The following is a 25,858-nucleotide window of genomic DNA, read 5'->3' as shown; positions in this document are numbered from 1 at the left end:
GGCTTATCAGACAGGTAAAGTGGACCCTCACCACCCTCGAGTATCAGGCCACAGGGGCAACGTCTTAGACATCAAATGGAACCCCTTCAACGATTACTGCATCGCCTCCTGCTCCGAGGACGCAATGGTTTGTCAATATGCAACTACCCCCTGATCATTTTCCCTGGTTTGTGTGCATAGAAGTCTAGAGATCTTTTTATTTTTTTCCTACTTCACACTTGAGCTTTCACGATGAACTACTGTAGAAGTCATTCCACACATTCCTCAGCTGTGACCTGGCAGAGTAGCTGAGAATAAATCCCTGCAGGCAGGAAGAGCAAAGAGACCAGACAACAGGTTCTTCCTCTTATTAGGGATGTGCCATTTGTTTTTCATATTTAGTCAGCTTTGGATCCTTAAATCATGTCTGTGTTGCAGTTGTTTTTTTGTTTGTCTTTTATGGCTTTAGAGGTGTGACGTGTGTGTGTTTCCAGGTGAAAGTGTGGGATATACCTCCTCATGGTGTGCTGAAGAACATTACGGTACCCTGGAAGGAGCTGCAGGGTCACAGCCGCAGAGTTGGCCTCATCGAGTGGCACCCAACTGCTAACAACATCCTCTTCAGCACAGCCTACGACTACAAGGTTAACACTGACACATGCACGCCAATGCCAAGATGTGACCAAACAGGTCTCAGCTGTTTATAGCAGCCTAGCTGTCGTTACCGATTCTCGATAAAGATCGCTCCCAGCTACATTGCAAGATGCTCGTTGTCAAGAATGTGCTCTGAAGGTTTGCACACACCTCAGTCTTTCTGGCTAGTTTCAACTTGTGGGACATACGTGCTAATACTTGAGTCTCAGTGTGAATTATGAAGTCAGAGTGAAGTTTTTATTCTCCAATCCCAGAGTGTCCAATAGGTTGAGTAGATAAATAGATATCGAATAAGTGTTGAAATGCATCCGTGGTTATTACTGTTTGTCTTGCTCATAGCCTGTAAACAACAGAAATTATTGTTTGACTAAGACAAAGCTATTTTAGTTTCAATATCTTCATGGTAACTTATTAGCCTTTTATAAATGTATTTTACACAAGTATTTCAGTAACTTTCATGTTCCATGACCCTTGACCCCTGTAACGCACGCCAGATTTTATTACTTGACTGAACAAGTATGACACACCCCTTTTTCTAGCATTCCACTTCCATTTCTAGAATAAATTAAAATTTTACCACAAAAATCCTTGTTTATTTTTTAACATTTTCCATTTCTTGTGACCCAGAGATATTCAGCTGATATTCATTTCAGCTGATAATTAACAGTCACAGTATATTTAATTGTACGTTGTTTTCAGGAAGAAGAAGCAGTAACAGAACGAATAGTACCACCATAATACCACAACACCAAAAAACATAGAATAAACAGAAATAACTAAGCGTGGTGGTGGTGGGTGTTATATAGCAGGTGTGGGTCGTCCCTGTTACAAACTCCAAAAGTTGGAAGGTCAACAAGAAAATATAAGTTATTGTTTTATTCCTGCAATATTGGCTGCAACTCTTATCCTGCACAGTTTAAACAAACCATCGCTCTGATGTGGGTCATTCTTAACAAAAGTTGAGAAGGAAACGTCTGTATCTCTGAATCTACAAGGAGCGCAGTCACGCATTTGGTGTCATTTGACTGATAAAAAGTTACACATGCAGTATAAAAGATAAGCGTTTCTTTTTTTTCTTATTTTTCAGATTTCGAGATCTAATCAGATCATTTTTTTTTTCTTATTTAAGAATATAATCCTGGGTTATGACTCCTGGATCCTAAACATCTGTGTTTGTCTGTTTGTCTGGTCTAGGTAATGATCTGGAACCTTGACTGTCCGGAGCAGGTGATAAAGAATCCCGTGCGGACCATCAGCCACCATACGGATGTGATCCTCTCCATGTCTTTCAACACGGACGGCAGCCTCATCGCCACCACCTGCAAGGACAAGATTGTCCGACTCATGGAGCCTCGCTCAGGAAGCCTGCTGCAGGTACGCGTGATAGAAGCCATGCAGTCGCACCACATTTGTTTACCTGCAAATAAGTTTTACCATACATATGTCTCTTTAATGCCAAACAATGAAACCTACCCTTGCTCGTTGTGCTGGATGAGAGCCTGGGCGTTTGGGCAGGGAGGATGGAAAGGAGCGAGGCATTCCCACTTTCACAACTTTAGCTGTTGTTTTATGGTGAGCTACAACAAGAGCTCAAGGTTTTACAGATTTCAAAGAGTTCTTTACAGTGCTGGTCTCTCAACTATGTTCTCCCTATAAAGAACTCTTTGAAATCTGTAAACCCTGAAAACCTTGAGCTCTTGTTGTAGCTCACCATAAAACGACAGCTAATATTACATAAGTGGGAATGCTCCCTTTCCATCTTCCCTGCCCAGACGCCCAGGCACTCATCCAGCACCACACAGCCAAAACTCACACCTCCCGCTGGCCTGTCCCGGGGTCACCAGCCAGAGACTCAACAGTCTTTACATTAGTCCACTCTCACTTCCTCCTGCTACCAAACAAGCTGATGTTGATATAGAAACAGCATTGCTGTGTTGTTAAGTATTGATCACATGGACCAGACCCTCTCATATGGCTCTTACCTTACATAAAAAGGCTCTACAGTCAAATCAATGAATGTTGTGTTGCTCGTTTGCAGGAAGCCAACTGCAAAACACACAAAGCCAGTAAAGTGCTGATCCTGGGAAACCTGAAGATGCTCCTCACATCGGGCACGTCGCGCTGGAACCATCGACAGATTGCTCTGTGGGATCTGGTGAGAACGGCAGCAGAACACCTCGTGGCAAAATACAAACAGTTTTATTCGACGCTCCAAATAATTCTGTGGTTCCAGCTGCATTTCATCACTGCACAGAGCTAGTTCACACTTCATCAGATATCTTCAGTGTGGTCAGATTTTCAACATTACACTGAGCAAGTGACTAAAAGTTCCACGTGTAACAAGTGAGCTTTTATTGTGAAAAACGTGATATATGGTTGTAAGGCAGGAGTAGCAAGTAAGAGTCTTTGAGATAAAGCTGTCGAGAATACTGTACGTCTTCCCAATGGCGAGAATAGACTTAAGCACACAGGATGTATTTGTTGTGGTTACGTGGGATTAATAGGCAAAATCATTATTTGCAAGAGACTCGATGCTATCAAAAGAATTTGCATCTGCCTACTTATAGATAAACAACAAGGAGACAGAGGCACTCCAAGACTTTCACAAGGTCCCACCAAAGGTTGGGCTACAACATGAAAACATGCCAGAGACATGTCTGCATAGATTATTCCTCTGATTCTGATTCTGGGAGTGCTGCGAGTGCTCTGATGGTAAAAGCCTAGTCTGCATTAATCTGGATTTAGGAACAACCAGTACACCCTGTTAGCAGTTCTCTGGTCTAAGCTTCTATTGATTAACTTGTCAGAAGACTTCCACTGAGAGAAGAGATTTGGGACCAATCATGTTTTGGAAGTTGACATAATGAAGCAATATACAGACATACACATGAAGTTATTTACTCATCAACAACATAAGGCTGCATACGATTGCTGATCTGTACTTGCAGCATCTGTTTCATGTCCATCCATCCTAGGAGACGGATCGCTCCTTAGCATCTCTCCCTGAGGTTTCTGCCATTTTCTTTCTGTTGAAAATGTGTTTTTTAATTTTTTATTTTTTTTTATTTTACCTTGAACCGATTATAAAGACCACTGTGGCAAACTATGATATTTTATTTCAGGCAACACAAAAAACATTTTAATTGATTATATTTTGAATCTTCTTCAGCAGATGCTAAAGCATATTGGAGATGGAAAAAGTGCTTTAGAGTTATTCCTACAAAATGTGAAAAAAGGAAAGGAAAAAACAAAATATTAGAGATGTTGGAGCAACTGTGATTGAAGTGAAATATGTAGACCCAACTGTGGAATTCAGTTCATAACAACCCATCAAATCATTTTTTGCTCCAAATAGCTTGTAGGTGTAAGCTCCTTCCAGCTCCACACAGCACAGCACAGCACAGCACAGCACAGCACAGCAGCAGCAGCAGCAGCAGCAGCAGCAGCACGTCTCTCACTCACAACGCTGCCATCTAGTGGGCAGAGTTATAAATTGTCTCAACCTTTCTTCTGGAAAATGTGTTGATCCTGTTTTAAAATGAGAGGTTTTTACTTCTTCGCAGCATCATCTGCAAAAAAAGTAAAACACAGATACATAAATCATTTTAGTCTGTAATTGCTCTGCTGTGGTCTGCTGGTGTGTTTTGATGTGTTAGAGTGGGTGGAGGATTACAGCCGGATTAGGGGTTGAGCGGTCAGTGATTTTAATTCACCGCTGGAGAGTGCATCTTATATAGCAGTGAATCTGAATGTTTTGATATCAAGAGGTTCTGTATGTGCTGCTGTAGCGTGTTGCTTTCGATTTTCTGACTGTGCGTACATGCGTGCGTGTGTGTGTGTGTGTGTGTGTGTGTGTGTGTGTGTGTGTGTGTGCATAGGATGATCTGTCCGTGCCTTTGTTAGAAGAAAACCTGGATGGTTCTTCAGGGGTCCTCTTTCCTTTCTACGATCCTGACACACACATGCTCTACCTCGCCGGAAAGGTGGGTCACCAGAAATAACCAGAAATAGTCATGACATTCATTCCCATCGTACTTGTGTCAAAGATGTGTCTCGTGTGTCTCAGGGCGACGGGAACATCAGGTACTATGAGATCAGCTCAGAAAAACCATATATTCACTACCTAACCGAGTACCGCTCCCACTTACCTCAGAAGGGGATGGGTAAGACACACACACACACACACACACACACAGACTAACAAGCTTTTATATTATAACTATTTCTACTGTTGAACGCGGGTGTTGATTGTGACCTGTCCGGATGCTCACCTGTCATCTACCTGTGCTGACTCCTTCACACCTGTGCAAATAGACCTGCAAGATTTGAATAAACAAACCAGCTGATCCAAGCACAGTGGTCGTAGGTCATGCAGTGATGCGCCGCAAGTGCTGAAGCCTGCAAACACCCAGACAGCAATGCCTCCCAAATTCAAATGTTTTGCTTGCGCAAATAGAGTTGTAGTTCAGGGATTATTTTTGTAGGAAAACTTGGAAGCTAGTATCACCATGCATTCTCTCAACCAAAAGCCATTGGAAATACTTTGATTGTTGACAAAAACCAGGCCTGGTTTATGAGACTCAGGCATTTAGTTCCTGATGTTAATCTTGACAAATGAGCACCACATTAATGATGTTTGAAGAGTAATACAATCGGTGGGAGTACAAAGCTAATGTTATGCTTTGCCTGAACTACACGTCCGTAAAGCTAGCTTAGCAGTACTTCTGCTTGTAATGTTGGTTGTTTCATTCAGCCACTCGTTGGCAGCCGCCCTGTGAAAACATAAATTCTTCAAAATTCACGAGTGTGCTGTTCACTTCCGTACAACTAAATGTTTTAATATGTTAAGCTCGAGTCGCTAACAAGTGGCTAAGCGAGACAACAGATATCAAGAGCAGAGGGAGCGCTAAGCTAGCTGTGATGACAACTGCCTTAACTGAAAACCCATTAAAAAACAAGGGAACCAGACACTGAACACTGCTAACTTATAACTGGGTTTTAGGATTTTTTTCATGAACCTCCATATTGGGATGTGAGATATAATATTTTAGGATGAAAAGGTTTTTAATCAACGTGGGTCAGATTTTAGTAGTTCAGTGTCAGTGGACAACAGTCACTCTGTGCCTTTGTTTTGTTAACATTCTGCTTCATAATGGCACGACATCAAATTCTGGGGAAATCCCTGAAGTGTAAAAAGTAGCATTAATGTGATCATTGCAAGTTCTGGATGAGGTCGCTATTGAAACATTCGAACTTTTAGAGAAGAAACACATTTTTTTATGAATCTTGTGTGTTGTTTGTACTTTCACTGTGTTTTTTTTCATGTGTGAATGACTTTTTCTTTTTTAATACAACTTATCTTAATATTGTTTTGTATTTAAATTGATAAGGATTATGTGCTTTTTTTTTCTTCTTCTTTTTTTTTAATCAGTGTCAATACACAACTCTCCAGGCTGCACTACAGTGTACTACAGTGCAGTACATAGCAGTACTCTCCCTGACAGGGCTATAATTTCTGGCTTCGTTTGTGGTTCTACAGGTGTGATGCCAAAGAGAGGCCTGGATGTGAGCTCCTGCGAAGTGTTCAGGTTCTACAAACTGGTGACAATCAAGAGTCTCATCGAGCCTCTGTCCATGATCGTACCTCGGAGGGTAAGAGTGCTGAAACCCAGCTTGAAACCAGAACGTGTTGAAGAAATGCAACGGTTTTTAGGTGGATTGATTCATGAGGCATACTCTGGTGTTTTCAGTCAGAGTCGTACCAGGAAGACATCTATCCAATGACAGCTGGTAACAAACCTGCTCTGAGTGCAGAGGAATGGCTCAGTGGCATCAACAAAGGTCAGAATTAATTTGTGTGTGCGTGTGTGTGTGCACGCACGCATTTATCAATATTAGGGATGGCCTGACAGGTGTTCTGTTGCGCGTAGTGAACTGCTGTTAACAAAAAGTATCATAAGACTGAAAACGCAAATGGGGATCAAGGATGTGACTGAAAATGGAATTGTTTTCCTTTATTAAAAGACATCTAAACAATCTGACAGAATAAAGATGACGAGCAGTTTTTTTTTTATTGTCGTGCTGAACAATATCTTGTTGGAACCTCCTGGTGAACAGTTTTGTGATCTTAGTTCTGTTTGCGTTTTTCTCACTGCTTTATTAAAAGTGTATTTAGTTTTTTCCTTGGTCTCCATTTGTGTTTAAAGTATCTCATCTGTTGGTGCTATTCCTCGCCAGGAGTGGAAGAAAAAATAAGTTTCTTTACTTGACTGTTGAAATTTTTACTCTCTGTGAGTAAAAGTACAAATATATATACTACTTCATGTTCTGCTGAGTAGATTCTTACACATAATGCTTTATAAATTGTTGATCTGCAAAGTAACTGAGAGCAACTAAAACTCTCAGTTTTTGTGTCCGTGTCATTCGGAGTGAAGCAGGTCAAGTACACAGACCTGAGAGCTCGTCTCTCTTGTTCCCATCCTGATCATCCAGGTCCGGTGCTGATGTCTCTGAAACCTGGAAGTCAAGTAGCAGAGTCGTATTCCGAGCTGAGCAAAGGGGTTGGAAACTCGCTGGACTCCCGCCGGTCCCATAGCCGACCCGGCATGCTGCAGCTGGCCTACATTCAGAACCAGCTGGGCGGCAAAGACGGCAAACAGGACAACGGTCTCGCTGAGGACGACAGGAGTCGGATGGCTGTCAGCAACGGAGAAGACCTGGGACTCTGCTCCCCTCCCAGGACCGAGAACGAGGTAACCGAGTCCACTCGTAGAGTCCTGGTCACGTCATTTATAAATCTACAAATTTCATCATGTTGCAGGAAAAAACAAAAAAAAGATGTCATTGTTCATTACCCTTGTCAACGACATTTTTTGATGAAATTATTCTTCCTGCCTTCATAATTCCATTTGGAAAAATGTATCAGTAAAAATGGCTTTACTTCTGTACTGCTATTATTATTATTATCATTATTATTATTATTATTATTATATCAGCTCCACACTTTCAGACTGCAAACCAGTGACACAATATGAATGAATGAATGAGTGAATGAAATCAGGATATCTGGAAATCAGATAGACGATACATAGAACAATATCAGACAAGAAGAAGACAAGTGGTGAAGGCTTGGCACGTTGTCATTAAAATGAATAAATAGATTGATTGATTGAAAGATGCTAATAGAAAATAAACTAAAAAGACTTTTGCAAAAATATGTTTTTCCAGGAAATGGAAGATTATTTTACTCAATAGAAGGAAAAACAAACATCAACTGGGGGCTTTATTTTAATTCTTCCTGTGACACAAAATGCCTTTAGATGCATTAAGATTTCTTGCTATAAAATGGTACGGTCTTTAAAAAAAGCCCCTCAATCGAACTGAGACGCTACTTTTAAAGTGATTCAGCCCCATAATAGGTGTAATGACATTTTCCGACCAGAACTCAGGCAAATGCACTCGGCAAGACTTGGGTGCCGTACCTCCAGAGCGCCCGTGATGCATCAGAGTCAACTGTTTGTCTTTCGTCCGTTTAGCTCCGTCTGAAATTCCACAAGCAGCAGGAGGAGATCCGACGGCTGAGGGAGCTTCTCAACCAGCGAGACGTACGCATCAAGCAGCTGGAGCTGGAGATCAAGAACATCAAAAACTCTCAGCCTCCCAGCTAACTTTAGGAAGCGAGTCGCCTCCATCTCCTCACGGGACACATGCATTACTGTACAAGTTTTCATACCACTACTACACGCTTGTTATTGTCCTGAGCCCCTCGTACTCACTGCACAGGGCTCATTTAGACACACTATCACATGTCAATACCACACGAGGTGCACATATTTGTTCATGTACATACACTCAAACACTGATTCTTACCCATGTGATTTTAAAACGTATCACACCTGGTGACCTTTTCTCCTGTTTTCTTTTGTACGCTTCACAGCTATGCAAATTTCTAGTAATTTTTAGCTTTTTTTAACGCTCTTCGTAGCCGAGAGGTAAATGGGTGTTTGTGCCTGTGTCGACTGAATGACGTTTGTCGCAGGTTCGGGGCCGACACCCCGTGTGATTGTAAGATAATGCAGAATTTATTTTCTATGCTTGGTGATGTGTTTGTCGTCGTCGTCGTTTTTTTCCTCTGTATTTAAACTACTCTCAGTGGTGGTTGTAATGTCTGTGTGCTTGAATGAGAGTGAACTAAATGAATGACAACATCCTGCTCCTAGCGGTGTTTCTAGCTTTCCATTCTGCTTTTTTAATTTTCCAAATTTATTTTTGAATAACTGGAAAAATAGTTTGAATTCTTCCCTCCTTTCTTTTTTTTCTCTCTTTTTTTTGCAGCTGTTGTATTGCAGAAGCCAATTCAGTACCCGATACCACGCTTTAATCTTAATTTTTTTATTTATTTAAAAACGCATCCAAAGAAGCGATTGGTTAATTAAAGTAAGAATGTGAAATACAGCATGCACAGCATTTTTTTAAAAAGCCTGTTCGCTCCTTCCTGAGGTGGAGTCACTCTGAAGAAACTGTTCACAGCCATCGTAGAGCATCGCTCCTGACAGATTTCATCACGCAGTTGATAGTGCGGCAGCTTTCCCTTCGTCCTGTGTTTGACCGTTGGCCATTGTGGAAAATGTTGCGAGAGAAAAAGGAGGACTTGTTTGAGGCAGAACAGAATTAAACATGAAGATGCTTCGCTAGATCAGGCAGAAGAACATTCCCATCTGATGACTTTAGTCAGACAGTCTCTTAATACAGCCATAACTGATGTTCCATCTGTCTTTTTTTTCCCTTTTCCAGTTAAACAACAACTAAAAAAAAAAAAAAAAAAAAATCAGCCTGCATTCCAGTTTCAACTTGGTGTTTTCAGCTGTGGTCATCAGGAGACAGCATTTTGAACTGTTTTTTTTTAATTTTTATTTTACAGCTGCAGTTTCAGAGGTCAAGAATCAATGAGCTGTTTGTTTTTTTGCGGATTATCAAAAGAAATTCCAAGTATGAGGAGTTTTCAAAGACTGGTAACCCCCCTGTGAGTAGGTGTTTGTCTGGATGAGGCAGCAGTCTTTATTCTTTATGGCCATTTAAATTGCCAAGTGACAAGGAACGCCTATGTTCTATCCATTGGTAAAAGCTTTGCTAAATGTCACTTAAAGCAAATAAGAAAGGCTTTAAATCAAGGGTTCTCAAAGTAGGGTCCGGGCACCCCAGGTCGACCCCCTATTGAAACACTTGTTAAAAGCCTTACAAGCATAAAACGACTGGCACACCGTCATTGGTCTGACCCCGAAATCAAATTTAATGACCAGAAATATGGTTTTCTTTTCATTTCGGAAACAAAAATTTAGTTCCTCATTTTCAGAATTTTTTGGTTAGAGTTTCTGTCATTTTCTAGTAAATGTGCACAAATTCTCATTAGATGAAGCCGAGTTCATTCAATGTAGTAAAAGAGAGAATAAGCAACAACAAAATAATAGGGAAGGGTTACCAACAAGTTTTTTTAGGCACCTTGCAACAAATGAAAAGACAAAAAAAATTAATTTGATGCTGATAAAAAATAATTGAAATATCAGATTTTAACACATAAATCCTAAATATCTGAAATACTGGGACATTTTGCAGAAACACTAATGTTTGATGCTGGATCTGATTTTTGGAGTTTAAGTATCTTAATATGAGAAACATCACTTCCAGTGGCAGGTTGGGGACCTTTGGGGACCTTTGACCTAAATAACCAGTACTAATACAAATTAATGTACCATGAGCAGAATGTTATGCGCTAAAAGAAGCATCTTCTCCCTCAGGGAACTTCGGAACGCAGTTCTTGGTTCCACAGATGCAGTCGGACCAGTTTGTCTGTAACTTAAAAGACTTGAGGATGCTTATTTTCACTTTCAGCAACCACACAAAAGCAAACCTCCCCACATCAAAGCCTATATTCACTGACACACACACACACACACATATATCGTAATGGTCTTCGAGATTTCTTCAATCTCTAGACTTCTACATTTTAAAAAGTTATGGCATGGAAAATGCTGCACAAAATGCTTCAAAGCAATTGTGATCTTTGACCCCGGTGACCCTTTAGATGGACAGTTCTGGCATCCCGGGCAGACTTTTGTCCAGGAGCAGCAGGTCAGAGAGGATAAACTAATCCTGCCTGCTGCTGCTGCGGCTGCTGGGGGGGGTCCCAGCATGTTCGCACCAAGTTGCTGCAGTAGAGCAGTTCATTTACTCCAGCCTTGATAAAGCTGTTTCTGCATATTAAACAGTTTTAGCTAACAGATCGTAAACATTCCAACCTGTTTCATCCCAGAAATTTCCATTTAATTAGTTATACCGCTTGCCTAACTTCATCAGCAGCCCCCGGTTCAAACCACCGTCTTGGAGTTCACAACAGCCAGCTGCTGCCCCACATAACCCTGAATTTGAGACCCGACTCACGATATTACACCCATGCACTTAAGAGTTGGGGCTCACTGAAGGATGTGGTAAATTTACAGTAACTGCTAAACATTTTCAGCAGATTTGATACCAGAGATTTTTTTTAATTCCTGTTTATTGGAACATATCGCACAATAATATATCTGGCGTGTTCTCCTGTTAAAGGTCCCAGACATGTACAAACAAGTGTTCTGCTTAAATTACGAAGCGGCAACAAGAGTAAACCAAACCAACAAGAGTACTAAGGGTGTTTACTTCTACCTGAACGGCTGGTAAGAGTCAGAGACACGGCGAGCAGCACCAGTGAGTGTGTGGAGCCTTAAAAGTGTGGTTTTTGTGTACTGTTCATAATTTTGTCGTTCTACTAATTTTACACTTCGAGGTTGGTTTATTTGTCATATCAGAAGTGAGACTGGAGGGTCATTTCCTGTATCTGCGACTGCACAACTTCATCCTAAATGAAGCTGTGAACATGAGCACAGATTTTTGACCGATTCCTTTTGCCCTGTAATCACCAAAATCAAATGATGGACTTCTCTTTTTCTACAAGCCACATATCCTCTTAACAGTGACAACAGAAGTGCATTTTGCAGAAAAACAATCTGGAGAAAATATCACAGCAATACACGCTGGCGAGACCTGGCACCACATCTGCTCTTTGCTGTCTGTCTGGGTTCACCACAGTCTTGCTGATGACATTTTCCAACAGAAATTTAAAAGGATTGATGCTTGGAACGTTGAACCTGCACACAAACTCTTATTCATGCAGACTAATGTATCAAAGCTTGGGTGTATCACTACTTGTTGAATTGGGTTTGTTTTTGCTGACAACAATCTTTGTTTTTCCAACTTGAAACCTGATCTCAGTTTGAGAGTAGATTGCATAATTGATATGAAGGTTGTGTAACAAACCAGTGGTGTGAGAATCTAAAGCAAAGATGCAACTGGTGGTGTTACAGGTAGTGAAGCATCCAAGATTTTTGACACCAAATATCAGGAAGCAATAGCCTCAGCTGCACCTGTACGTCCTCTAGCTCCAGACGGGGCGGGTTCAATACCAGGGTGACACTCACTGACAGAAACTGAATCCACACTGACGCGTTTGGTTCAGATGAAGCTGCTGTGTGTCAACAAAACAGCATCACTGCCAACAAGCCAAACTGACATCAAGTCATATCCCTGTGGCGTTCTGCCAGCGCGTGATGACAGAATACACACGTCGTCCGTTAATTACCTGTCTGCAATGCAATGTGATTTATTTTTCCTCCTCCCATTACAATCTTGTGGTACAATGATGACTGTATTACTGTACAGACGAATGCTCTAATATGAATGTGGCCAATGCTAAGTCGCCAGAAAAAAACAAAACTTCTCAGCCAGCCAAATGGGAAGAACAATAACAGTCCATCTGTGTTATAGCATGCACTCTCCGACACTCTTATGTTTTACTGGAGCAATAATGTAGCTGCAGTCTACTGTAGCATTCACTGTGGTGGACATGTTTGATTTAATAAACCATTTCATTTACGGGTCGCTGCCGAGTTCATGAGCCTCACTGTGCCTGAGTTAGATTTGTTTCATGCCCTCCTTTTTGTTTTAATGTCTTTTAATGTCAATAAATTTAATAAAACTGGAAAAGGTTTATCCTGTTACTTTTTAAAAAGGTTTATGGAACTTTATATTGCGGTTATTTGACAAGTGCCTGACAGCAGATGATCCCTACCTGAACAATGAATTGAAATATAAAAGTTGTAAAAATATATCAATAAGCGGTTCCCTTACAATTAATCGTTAACTGTGGACCCCCCCCCCCTCTCTTACGCAATATGTGGATGTTCAGTTTTCTTCATATTTTCAGGATCACCTGGATTGTTTAGGTTTCAAAAATGATAATAAAAGATGCCACTGAGGAGCATCAGCTGCCAACGATGAACGATGGTACACAAAAACAGCGTCTGCAGTGACTTAGCATTGAAGCTATCCTAGTTATCGGTAGAGTAAAAATGACAAGGGGATTATGAAGAGATAATTAAGAAAAAAGAACAATCTTTTATAAATGAGGCTTGATCATCTCATCTTTGCTTAAATCTCATGTTAGGATAGGTTTACCTGAACAGGCCTTTTAGTTTCATTAAATGAAAAACCATGACTGCATACAGCCCAGCAGTCGTTGACAAGGGGCTTATTTCCAGAGAGATTGTCAAACCCAAAGGATCAGAAACTATTAGTTTCTCTGTAACAGTACAACCAATAGCAGATACGCGACTGTAGCAGCCAGAATTCAATAAAATCAAGTGAAAAGTTTGGCTTTTTTTTTTTTTTGCACTAAATTCTGTGTGTCACCAGCTTTCTGGCCTGGTTCAGCACGAACACTCATTAAGATATGAGAGAAAGAGACACTCGGCTAGCTCGCTTAGCCACATGCTAATAAGAGGCTGGAGAGATGACCATTGGTTCTCTGGGCTGGCAGGACAAGAGGATTGTATGGACTTTCTTAAAAGACACAGAGCCCTCACTACGATAGCTTCAATTTGGGATGCCAGAAACACAAAGCAGGAAGAGAGAAAAAACACAAAATGTTAACATTTTATTTACAAAGTTGTTTTCTTGTCATACAGAAAGTAAAAATGTAGCTACAACCTTGATTTGTGCAACAGGTGGCCACGCAGAAAAATTTATGGCTCGCTGGTTGCACAGCTGCTATAGCAATAATTTTATTGGGGGTAAAAATAAAGGAAACGGACCAAAAACAAAAACAAAAAAAGACAAAAATTAAAAAGAGAAAAAACAAACCCAACAACAAAAAATAATTCATCCAACAAAATATTAAAAGCACAGACCCAAAACTAGATACCAGTCCCAAAGTCCTCACACGGGAATACATAAAGAGGGGTCAACAGTGAAACTGTGGAATGCTGAGTGGTGGGCTGCCTGAGAACCTCGGGGGGCCGTGGGTTGGGTGACATGGAGGGTGTTGGTGGCTCTCAGTTCCATGGGAGGGGATGGGGGGGGGGGGGGGAGAGAAAAAAAACGAGGGGAGGTAGGGAGGGGGGCAGCTCCACTCGGCCCACCCATCCGGTACAGTCTTGCCCCATAAAAGAGCTCAGAGCTGGGGGGTTGTAGGCGTGGATTATAATGGGGGTAGGTTGAGGGCGGACGTTCGGGTTTGTGGGGGGGTAACTCGGCTCTTGTTTTCAGTTTTGCTCTTAATCGTCGTCTTCATCGTCATCGTCCTCGTCTTCATCCTCTTGTTCTCGCTTTCTCTTCTCACCTTTGCGAGGTTCTGCTTCTGAGGGGACAAAGAACAGAGGGTCAAGACCACAGAGAAGATCAGAGCTGAATTCCTGCCAGGACAAGGCATCTGGGAAATGTAGTTTAAAGTTGGTGTTTTTTTTTTTTTATACTAAAACATGCTGTAAAAGGTAGTGTAGCACTTAGCCTGCAAGTGCGTGGTTGAGAGAGCAGTGTGTGTGACACAAGTATGAAGTTAGAAGTAATATCAAAGCAATGCTGTGTCTCTGTGTGCAGTTCAGCTTTTTGTCAGTGAATCTTAACTACAGCTCCTCACCCAAATATCCTGTGTCTTTCTCTCCACCTGCTACAGGGATGACCAGCTTCGCTATCACAACCACCGTTAAGTCTGTTTTAACTGAACCCTGAAGTGGTTCATTTGGGTCCGTGTCAAAGCAGTAATTGTACTCTGGTGTGAACTAAAACTACTGACTCTTAGAGCGGTTCAATGCCAGTGAGAGCACAGTCTGACCCAACTGCAGGGGATTATGGGCTGTCTCTGCGTGTACATGCAACAGGTAACGTAACTAGAAACTTAACTTGGACTTGCTGATATTCGATGTGTGCTACTAAGAGAAGAGAGGACATTTCAAGTTTAAAAAAACAAAACAAAAGTTGAAATACTTCTGCAAACACGTGCAGCTCTGCTCCTTCCTACATGCCCCTCAAGCAAATGTATTATTTATTTGGTCCATTTGACATTGTGCTCTTTGAAATTGAACCGGGCTAGATAGAAAAAGAACCACGCGGATCAATTTTTGTCTGACTATAGTTGTGAAAGCACTCTTTCAGAACCCAGAGCCGAACACAGCCAAAGAAATGAACAACAGGGCTGGTGATGGGTAGCTGTAGGACACTCCTGCTCAGTGCGAGTCACGGATGTCTGTAGCTCATGCATGTTAGTCTATGAGGAAATTAGCAGTCAGTTTTGCTAGCATGCAGCCTGAAGTAAAGAATTAAACATGCTGACTGAAGCTAATAGTGGGACCATTTCATTGAGAAAGCCAGCAAAGTGAAATGTAAACCGCGTGATGCTTCTCCTCAGTTGCGTAGTAGAACCAGATCTACGCAGAACCATGGTGAAAATTGAGTAACACTTGTGCCTACACAGTAGCCTAACTACATGACCTACGCAGTGGACGACCAGTTGTACTTGTGTGGTGGTCTGGCTGTGTTTCACTGCACTGAGGATGTAGTCCCCAAAGGAAACGGCTGTCTGATGGGAGTGCAGAGCGCAAAGGGACATTTATACTTTAGCTAGGCAGACTTGTCAGAGGCTAAAGGATGCCTTTGTGCTGGTGTTCACACCACAGCAGCACCTTCCTACACTCCCTGCGACAGGTGAGGCACTGAACGGGCATCTGTGTCTCACACAACCCCACATCAAAATAACTGAACCGGCCCTTTAAGAAGGAGGGGCCTGGAGCCAAAGGTCACACAGACAAACACCTCGACTGATGTGCTGCCAGTCAGCGTGGTAGAGGCCGATGGATTTCAGGTGCTTCTTCACTAGCTGAAGTTTATCTATTTACATAAACTTAGTTTCACACAAAACAGTAACATGGCTTGATAGCGTTTGGAGTAAAAAAAAGACGGAACAAAATCTTGATAAATACATTGATATTTAAAGACGTGACATACCATCATCATCTTCATCCTCCTCCTCATCTTCTTCGTCAACTTCTCCATCCTGTCCAAAGTCTTCCTCCTTGGTAAACCAAATCAACAAGTTAAAATACAACAACACACAACAAGAACTACAGCTCTCATCTCCATGCAGGCAAAGTTTGTTTTTTACCTCATCTTCACCGCTGACATCCTCATCGTCCTCTTCTCCTTCTACCTCCTCCTCATCTTCCTCGTCCTCCTCTTCCTCATCAAAGTCCTCCTCCTCTCCATCCTCATCTTCCTCCTCCTCTCCCTCTGCAATACAAAAGTCAGTCAGCGATGGATGAGGCCTACTGGAACATTAGATACTCATAGATGTTTGAACTGAGGCAGAGTAGCACTGGAGGGGAAGACCTGAGTCGTCTCTACTCACCTTCATCATCTTCATCATCTACACCGTCTCCATCCACCTCTCCGTCAGAGTCGGAGGCTTCCCTGTCTTCCATGTCGTAGCCGTCCAGGTAGGTGAGCTGAGGCAGCAGCTTGAACACGCTCTCTCTGTAGTCGTTCAGGTTTGTCACTTCACAGTTGAACAGGTCCAAACTCTTCAGGTTGTCCAGCTTTTTCTGCCAATCAAACGCCGTGGTGAGACACTTGTATCCCACCCAGAATGCACCTCCACTTTACCTTTGCCTCTGCACCAACTAGCTCTTTAATATCTAATGGAGTAATTGATAGCCGTTCATCCTTTAGCATCAAAATGAATTGTAGTTTAAAAAGTAGCTCATGTAATCAGTCATGAATACTTTTGGATATGCGATTTTTGTCAGTTTCTCACTCGTTTCCTGACAATTCACAAAGTATCGTCGTCCACAAGTATCCACCACTGACAGTACAAACATCCACAGCACATGTGCAACATGTAAATCATTCAATTTCAAATACCTCCCTTTTCAGATACGTCTCCAAAGTATTGCTTTAACTCCATTCAGAGTCAGAATCTGAGTGTGATGCAGGGTGAACACGGCACTTTGTAGTTGATGTTTTCAAAATATACTTTAGGAAACATCAAAATTATAAAATGACCCAGCTGTTGTACTGCAGTTAGGTTCCCCCACTTTTTCCACATTTTTGTTATTTGGTCCAATTATGAGAAATATCACATTAAAATCAAAACGCAATGGAGCAATTGCACACCTGCCAAACTTGTATTACCTGGCAAACACCCCGTTTGCTATTTAACAGGTGAAGCAGGTTTAATTTATAACACCTGCCAATACATAAACATTGGTCTAAAAAATATGTGCCATTTCAATTACTAGGTACTGCTCCTTGGTGACTGATGTCTGTGTTGGCACTGCAGAGTTTGTAGAACCTAGAGTTTCATAACCATGGTATGCACCCTTCTTTACCATCCAGAGATTTCGGCACTTGATATTTTTCTTCCATCTTCTCTTTTTTCAGTCTATTTTCTCCACTCACTTTGAAGAGTAACATGGGTTTGGTTGCAATAATTAAACACCGGAGATCATGTTATCACCACTTTACTAGCTGATTACATAATAGCTAGTAATTAGCAAGTAAGTTGCTTGCAAATGTGCAAAATTAATTAAAACAATTCACAATCTCCACTTTCCAGACAGAACTGAGATTAATTGTTTGCAATGTTTTTTTTTTTCCAAAATTCGGCCTCCGTTGTACAATTACACATGCATCAACCACCCCCACTGGTGGTTGAGAAATCCATCATTACCATTGGTTGAATTTATCGTGATCTTTTATTTTTCTGTGAGCAACACAACAGTGGAATCTTTTTTTTTTTTTTTTAAAAACACATTTAGTTTGGCGAACTCACAAGAAATCACCTGTTTGTTTTTTTTTTGTGTGTGCATTTTTCACAGGGACATATTATACCAGATTATGCAAAATGTACACTTGCTATACCAACCTGCTAACAGGTTAGCAGGTGTGAAACATACTTGCATTTTGTGGGCATGCAGTTGTATGTGTTGCAGGTTTCTTAAAAAAATAAAATAAAATCCTCAGAAACACATACCAATGGTTCCAACGTGCTGATGTCTTTCAATTTGTTGCCACTCAGATTTAGATGTGTGAGGTTGGGTAGTTTCTCTGCTAAAACATCAAGGCCGCCACTGATTCTGTTGTCACTCAACTCCAGCTGAAAGACGGAAGAGGAAGAGATGATTTCTGCTTATATTTCTCACGATTCAGCTTAACCATGGAGCCGCAAAGGTGAAACATTTTCTTACCTTTTTGAGTTTTCCTAGTTTGGGCAGGTTGGACACTGACATTAAGCCAACATTTATCAAACTGAGGAACTCCAGGTTGACAAATTCAGCCGTGAGACCTTCCATTTTTCCTTCAAATGATCGACAATTGTCGAGGACAAGTTCTCGTACCTAGAAGATACACAAGTAAAATTCTGTGTCAAAATTAAAGTCCATTAATTGATGTATGTGGATGCTTTAGTACACAAACCATGTACAGTTAAAGTGTATTTTTAAGTAAAACTAACTCTTTATATCACAGGGCGAATTTCTGCAACTCTCACTTTCTTAAATAAAAATCTAATTAGTTTGCATAACTAGGATTGCAAGAACAAAACCTGGCGAACCAAATAACGTAACTTGATTTATATATAATGTTGTCATTATTCACCACAACGACTCTTTCCCTGTGCTTAAAATAATTAAAAGGTCATTTGTTTTTCTTGTAAAAATAATATAAAAACAACTCCGAAGGCGGAGTTAGTTTGAGTCAAAACTAACACCGGTTGCGCTATTCAGTGCTGGACAAAAAAAAAAAACCGTTGCACAAAAAAAAAAAAAAAGTTGTCGTCAAACGTCAAAGATCAGGATTTCTCAAGTAACAAACATCGAAATGGAGACTATCTCCGTCTAAAAACACCGCACCACATTGTCCCAACTTTAACCAGACAAAGCCGTTGGAGTGTATATATATTTATTTGCTACGAGGAAGAGCAAAGCATCAGCTTCCCATGGCCTGCTGATGCAGTCACTAATGACAAATGCAATGATTTTTGTGAGCTAGCTCGCTACAGGCTAGCCATTGCCCCTTTTAAACGCTGCCGTGCGGTAGACGAGCAGCTAGAGAAGTCTGTCTGCCCGCCATTAGCCAACACAACAGCAACGGAAAGGATTGCGAATACACCCATAGTAAAGATTTTCTTTTTTTTCCCCGTTAGACCAGCTTTTCATGGGGCAAGTGGAATATTCCTTGTCGTCGAGCGAACGACCGATATTGCCAGTTTGATACAGGGTTTTACATCGTTTTCAGGTCGAAGTGGCGAAGGAAATATACTGAGAACGGAAATTTAGTAAAAACAAAGATGGAGACAGTTCCTTTCTTCCAGCGCTTCAAAGACGACAGAATGACAACATGGCGATTCCTGAGATACAGTATGCAGTTCTCTGAGCATTTGTACAGCGAAAATTGTTGTTTGCGAATAGTATTTGTCGATACTTACACATTACTTATATTAATTACCATGACATATTTTGTTTTATTTACTGCATGGGTTGACTTACAAACACCGGGCGTCGAGTTTTTGCCTACCCACGCACCAAGCGCTATGCCCCGGATCTCCGTGTCACCCAAGCAGGCTGGCTCGGTTAACAACCCCGCCGGCCAAACACATCGATACATTTAGCAGAGACATAACGTCGAGTTAATACCAGTAACAATTAATTTAAGGGATAATATTTGATGTTGACTTTGCAGCACTGTGTTTTTTTTGTTGTATCTGACCACTGGTAGCGACGATGGTAATATGGCGGGAACAAACACACTAAGTTGGGTGGCTGCTGTCTACATGACTCGAACTCGCGTCCTCTGATTACCAGCTTTAATTTTAACAACGCTCAGTATTACACATTAACACGCGTTTACACGAAATGACATCAAAGGGCGATACAGACAACTTGGCGTGCAAGCGTGTGAGCTATTTTAGGGCATTAACTGATGCACACTCCCCTTTACACTCGTGTTTAACCGTGGCTTTCATCAAATCGATCTGGGGAATAGTTGATTGTCTGCCATAGTTTGAGCGTTAATATGAACTGAGTTTAGATGTGATTCAACGATGAGGGGACAAAGATACGGATGACTCGTAAACCCAGTGACTTTTTTTTGTTGTCGATGCTGGATTTACCCGTTGATGTTAACATTATAGTATCGATACATGGAAACATGACTCTTACTCGGCTATTTTCCTTTATTTACACAAATATATTTTTAAAACTCTTACAAGAAATAACCGTTTCAAGCACGACGAGCCGGAGTTGTGGGTCGCATTTGTAAGTGAGGAGAAGGAAGAGAAAAAAAAGCGACACATTTAGCAGTTCACGTTATGCTAGCAGCAACATGGCTTCCACAACGTCTGTGTAAAATATACCGCTCTGTGAATGCCTAACGCAGCACAGGACGCACAATTTAATGTATAAAGAAGTTTACTAATTGTTTCGAGTCGAGCCGAATCGTGTGTGCAGCACTGACCAGGGAGGCTGCGAAACGGTTAAGACACTGCAATAATGCCAGCAAGCAGAGGAATTGCCGTTTCAAAGTAACGATTGAATACAGCTTTTCTCGTCTCCTTGCCCTATACGCCCAAAGAGCGGTATCCCGAGATGAAGCTTGTGAATTCTACGTGTGTTTTCCGCGTTATTTTTTATTTTTTATAAAGGATAAAGGTATTCTAAAGCCCATGTGGTCACCATTACGTTAGCCACACAGGTCACTCGCAAAGCAAAAAAGTAGCAAGCTAGCTAGCAAGGCTAGCCAGAAAACTAATGGTTGGTTTTAAAAGCACGACTCACATCAGACGGTGTCCTGTTTCTTAGCTCCAAGTGGATCCTCTTTTTCATGTCCATCTTGCCCAATGAAAGTTAAACTTTTCTCTCCTGGGTTTTGGTGGGATCTTCAGTCCAAAGGCAGAGATGCCCTAATGGAGGGAGAATATAGGACTGTATAATGAACTGAGCCAAACGTTAAGTTAGTCGGAGAGGAGAAACCATGGAGGGAAACGGGACTGAAACAAAATATATGCTCAACAGCGCCATCTGCGTTCAGAAACGCCCATCGCCTCTGAAGAGGCATTGCAGTCACAAAACATGACGCTGCCTCGACACAGTGCTGTTGGTGCAATTTATTTCTGCAAGGAAAGTACCATATTATGTGTATGAATACAAGAGCTTTAGAAATTTAATTTTATTACACGAAGGAACTTGGTGGCTTGTACATGTGACATGGAACAGCATTTAGCCAATTTGATCATATAATGAACTTTATCAACCCAAGTTAATAAAGTTTAACAACTTGAAAACATGCCCACGTTTGATATTTTTAACCTTGTATTGTTTTTGAGTCATAATGGTTGAATATATATATATATATACATACATACATACATACAGAATTACTGTAATGAATTACTTGCCTTGTAAAGCCAAATATATTCTGTTTTTGTAAGTGCATTGCTGTGACTGATTTGTTTTTGTGATCATTTAGAATCGTAGACTGCAAAACAAATAAACTGTTGTCGTTCATAAACCTCTGATTCTCCTCACTATTTGCACGCATTGCTAGAAAGGAGTGAAGTATTTAGTTTGCAGTGAAGAGAGCATTGTATATGCATGGAGGCTAGGGTGCCCCAGCTCCACCCCCCTTTACTTCCTGAGACACCAGATCCCTCAAGTAAGTCTACTATGCATGGGGTTGTTGATTTAAAAATAAAATAGTATAAAATTCTGCCTACAGAGTAATAAAGATAAATCAGTTAACAATTCATGCTATTCTACATCAGATCTGTTGGTTGAGCTACAGTATCCAGTAGACTGTCTGGCCTTAAGCTGGAGGAATATACAGTACATACAGTATAAACTGCTTCAAAGTGAGAGTTTGCAAACGGTCCAGAAGATGGCGCTGTTACTGTATGTCTGCTTTGACATTCCTCTGAGTGCATTGTGCAACAGTAGGGATGCGTGCTGCTGCCTCCTCTGCTTTTGGTTGCAACAATAATGCTGTTAGTGATCAGACTTTTTTTTTTTTTTTTTGGAAATATGAGCACTTTTTTGTGTTGTTTGTTTAAAGCAGCAGACGAGTCAACTGCATGCCGTCTGTGGGGCTTTTTGAAAGGAACTGCATACTAAAGGTGCTTGTGATCAATAGATTTTCAAGGCAGTTTGGGTCTTTGTGGGATTTTTCTCAACATTTAAAAACTGTAGGGGATGGCCTTTCAAACTTATCTACATTAAAAGTTTGGGTTTATTTGGACATATACGCTGCATCATACATACATACAGTACATGTTTAGCTACTTATGGTGGTATTATTGTATTTCTTCTTTTTTTTTTCAAGTTTAACTGCATTAAAAAGTCTTCCTCAATACAGAAGGGACTGAGTTAAACAAGGGGACCTTCAACATTTCCAAGATAGTGCTGGAGGCAATTGGCAGTTGAGTGTTATTTACTCTGCTGGACAGCCTCCCTCTTTGAGTAGCTCAAACACACACCAGGACTCAGTATGCTGTGAGAAGATTGAGAACACACCCCAACCAAGCCGCTCTCCATCTGTGAGATAAGATGCCTCCACTTCAGTCGCAGTTTTTGGCCATTCAATGGCTTTCCAATGTTGTCATTTTCCCGTAGTGCAGTAACTTTGTAGGGTGAAAAAGATGCATGTAGTGTTTCCATAGTCTTTCTCTGGATCACGAGGGGGTTAATTTCATTAATTTTTTTCCTAACAGCCTCTATAAGACAGATTTAAACAGTGAATACCTGTCCAGTCAGTTGTGGATTACTTGACTGTCAGCTGTTACTCAATAAAAAAGTTCAGTCTGTTTTCACGATTGAATTGTGAGCGTTTGTCTCAAAAACTACATACATTTCCTTTATGACTGCATGTTTCATCCCTATCACACACTGCCCACCCACAGTTTGCTGTCGTCCCTTTTTTTTTCTGTCAGTGGTGTGCCAACTCCTCCAGCTTTACAAATATGATAAGACCAACGTCGCAAGAACTCTCCCAGCACTATGGTAATGGTTAACCAGATAATTCACTTAGGGGTGGGAATAGAAAAGAGTCGGACGTTATTCTGTCGTCTTTTTTTCCCCCTGTGCTTGCCTCCCTTCAATGAGTTGAATTCAAGTCACACCAGGACATACAATGGAGGACAATTTGCAACAAGAGGTTCAAGAGACGGAATGTAAAAGTCCAAATGAAGACCGAGGTATCTTTTAAAACCTGCCTTTTCATTTCAGACCCTATGTTCATATTGTGTCTTTGACCATAGTAAACGCATACAAATATTAATAAGCTTTTAAGCTGCATTACTGTGAGTTGTCCTGGTTGTATAATTGTATTTTTAAAGCCTGAGAAACTGTCAAAGATTAACCAGAGAGTGGCTGGTAGAAAATTGACTAAACCAAGTCAATATATGACATCGTGGCTCATAGGTACAGCAAAAACAATTCAGATTTTCATGCTGCATATTATAGTTTGGTTTCTGTTTGAAAGGGGGGATCCATCGTCGATTGCGTGACAGAGAGCTTCTCAGGAAGAGGAGGGCTGAGGCTGAAGAGAAGGAAACTTACCAGTGGGTTTTTGGGTAAATGGACAGAAAAACAGAGTTATTAGGGTGCATTTATGTTTACCATCATTGCTTCTAAAGTGATGTTCACACCAGTGTAATAACACTTTAACTAATCACTCAGAGGACAGGAACTTCAACAAGCTTCCATGTGGTCCCATTTCACAACATGCGTTACAAGATGTCACACAGAAAAGATGATCAGCACTTTATCACTGCCTTTGGTTGATATTGAATATGGAGCAAGAGCTACCAAAGGTTGCTTTGGTGTTCCTATTGACACATCCAGGTCAAGGACTTTGTACTATTAGCTTTGCAAAAGTGTCGCATAGAGCTGTATCAATGTCCACTGTTGTTGGAGTTAATTACAATTTCTGTGCTATGTTAGAGAGGAGAGTCAGCGTAAGAGACCGAGGAGTGAGAAGAAGAGCAGCTCCAGGAGGAGAGGGAGGCCCAGGAAGATGGATTCCACACCATCTTCCATTCAGGAAATTGCAGCACTGGCTCAGGAAGCTCCAGCTGTAGTGGTGGTGCCTGAGCCTGCGGAGGTGATCCCAGGTCAGACGTCAGCTGCTCTGACGTCTGCGAGCAATGAATCACAATCAGTCCCTCCTGCCCCTGGTCCTCTACCAGTTTTTACCCCCATGCAAATCCCTGTCCTTCCCGCTACTCTGACTGCTCCAGCTTCACCTGACCCAACTCCAGTGCTGGACTCACCCTCACTTGTTGCCCCACCCTCCCCCATAGTTCAGGACGACGCTCCGGTTGTTGTCCAAGATTCAGATCCAGCTCCAGATAATGCTCTGGTGTCAGGTCCGTCCCAAGTCACTGGTCCAGCAGTAGCCACTGCTCCTGTCATCGCTCCTCCACAGGTGGAGACCCTCTCCACAGAGACGCAGAGCAGGGACCCCCCTGATGTGGTCCTGATTGAAGACTTGGGCCCAGATGAGAAGGAGGACATCTCTCCAAATCTTGCTAACAAAGCTGATAAAGGTGATAATGCTAGTTGAAAATGAACTTTCTTTCAGAGTTCATGGCCGTCTATAATTTGTCCAAATATATATAATTTTTAACAACAGTGTGTTTTTTTCTAGATTTGAATGAGACTCCCTCGAACAACATTCCGGAACAAAAGCTGTTCTCAGTTTCATCCTTGTCCTCACTGCCTCCACAAGAATATCTTTCAGGAAATCAATACTGATTTTCGAAAACACACTTTTCAGGTACTGCCTCAGTTCAGAATATGCAAGCTACATCTTTAATCAGCCACAGTTTGTATCTAAGTATTATTTTGGTCAGTGTGTTGGCTGTTAAAGTATAAGAACAAATCTTGAACTCATGCATTGCTTACATTTGAAAAAAAAATGAATGAATTGAAACTAAATCTGTATGCTTATTTATTTTTGTTTTGTGTGTAACTGCTCATGAATTTTATAGAGTTAATTTAATATGCAGATAATTTAAAAGCTGATAGTATTAATCACAGGCAACTATATATTTGTAATTGTGGAATTATTTGGTTGAATATTTTAAAAAATTCCACTTAAACAAAGTACACTGCTTGTATTCATGTTTTTTTGTGTCATCTTCATCGGTCACAAATAAAAATGAGTGAAAGTGTGAATGTAGTGATAAAGATACCGGACAGATATCAACTCTGTACTCACCGTTTTGTTCGTTTGTTTTACACAGTATATATCGTGTAAGGACTCCAGGCAGATTTGTGTACATCTATTTCAAGGTTTCTATTTGCTTAGGTAAAATAATTTTAGATGAGATAATGTTTTCTCTTCTCACTTTATCTGAATAATTTGATCGTATAGGCAACACTTTATAGGCTACACATGAATACACGCTCTGTGCATTTTTATAAACCATATTACATCTGCACACATGCACAATAGGTTTTTTTTTTTAGCTTGTCTGATTCATCTATGTCATCTACTTGTTGTACAGCTATACAATGGTACAACATGTGTTGCTCAGGTTTGTATGCTTTGTGTGTTATCATAAATAAAGCAATAAAAAAAAAAACACGAAACCCGTGGCTGCCCTCTGCAGGTGGAACACAGGGCAGCAAATTGCACTGCAAATACATCTATTAGCTTTTCAGAATGTATAACTAATTCATAATGCATGCTACCCGTGTTTATGTTACAACACACAACAGATGAATAAGTGATTAAAGGCTCCACCATGTCAATGTCACGTGAACGCTCCTTGCAGGCCAAGAAGTCCAGCATGTAAGTTACCTGTCGAACT

General features: G+C 41.1%; 3 protein-coding genes across 6 annotated transcripts in view; 2 read left to right on the top strand and 1 right to left on the bottom strand.

Annotated features, from left to right (window-relative positions):
- coro2aa (coronin 2Aa) overlaps positions 1-12,603 on the top strand; it is a 34,401-nt gene extending 21,798 nt beyond the window's left edge. For both annotated transcript variants that reach the window (XM_086211705.1, XM_086211706.1), the window contains exons 3-12: positions 11-127; positions 474-623; positions 1,828-2,007; positions 2,672-2,788; positions 4,512-4,616; positions 4,700-4,796; positions 6,173-6,285; positions 6,384-6,474; positions 7,126-7,385; positions 8,169-12,603. In XM_086211705.1, coding sequence (XP_086067831.1) covers positions 11-127; positions 474-623; positions 1,828-2,007; positions 2,672-2,788; positions 4,512-4,616; positions 4,700-4,796; positions 6,173-6,285; positions 6,384-6,474; positions 7,126-7,385; positions 8,169-8,300 — 1,362 coding nt within the window. In that variant the 3' untranslated portion in view covers positions 8,301-12,603. The remainder of the gene's footprint in view (positions 1-10; positions 128-473; positions 624-1,827; positions 2,008-2,671; positions 2,789-4,511; positions 4,617-4,699; positions 4,797-6,172; positions 6,286-6,383; positions 6,475-7,125; positions 7,386-8,168) is intronic.
- A 1,023-nt stretch (positions 12,604-13,626) lies between these two features.
- anp32b (acidic (leucine-rich) nuclear phosphoprotein 32 family, member B) lies at positions 13,627-21,043 on the bottom strand. 2 transcript variants are annotated; one of them, XM_086211710.1, is made up of 7 exons: positions 19,539-19,748; positions 18,240-18,389; positions 18,026-18,148; positions 16,403-16,595; positions 16,160-16,284; positions 16,003-16,069; positions 13,627-14,359 (listed from the first exon to the last, which is right to left on the bottom strand). In XM_086211710.1, exons 2-7 carry the CDS (start codon positions 18,342-18,344, stop codon positions 14,277-14,279), a joined length of 696 nt encoding a protein of 231 aa, XP_086067836.1. In that variant the 5' UTR covers positions 18,345-18,389; positions 19,539-19,748; the 3' UTR covers positions 13,627-14,276. The 2 variants fall into 2 exon arrangements, with proteins under 2 accessions (XP_086067836.1, XP_086067835.1); XM_086211709.1 differs by lacking the exon at positions 19,539-19,748 and adding an exon at positions 20,826-21,043 and having other exon boundaries at positions 13,640-14,359.
- A 1,963-nt stretch (positions 21,044-23,006) lies between these two features.
- Positions 23,007-25,606, top strand: hemgn (hemogen). 2 transcript variants are annotated; one of them, XM_086211708.1, is made up of 4 exons: positions 23,007-23,236; positions 23,524-23,602; positions 23,985-24,589; positions 24,691-25,606. In XM_086211708.1, the coding sequence occupies exons 1-4, from the start codon at positions 23,173-23,175 to the stop codon at positions 24,795-24,797; spliced, it is 855 nt and encodes a 284-aa protein (XP_086067834.1). In that variant the 5' UTR covers positions 23,007-23,172; the 3' UTR covers positions 24,798-25,606. The 2 variants fall into 2 exon arrangements, with proteins under 2 accessions (XP_086067834.1, XP_086067833.1); XM_086211707.1 differs by having other exon boundaries at positions 23,011-23,236; positions 23,524-23,614; positions 24,691-25,595.
- Positions 25,607-25,858: the final 252 nt, after the last annotated feature.

The sequence above is a fragment of the Aulostomus chinensis genome, chromosome 8, assembly GCF_037954235.1.
Source record: "Aulostomus chinensis isolate RoL2024-O1b breed Wild chromosome 8, RoL_Achi_v1.0, whole genome shotgun sequence".
Lineage (NCBI taxonomy): Eukaryota > Metazoa > Chordata > Actinopteri > Syngnathiformes > Aulostomidae > Aulostomus > Aulostomus chinensis.
This window is presented reverse-complemented; position numbering and strand designations above follow the sequence as displayed.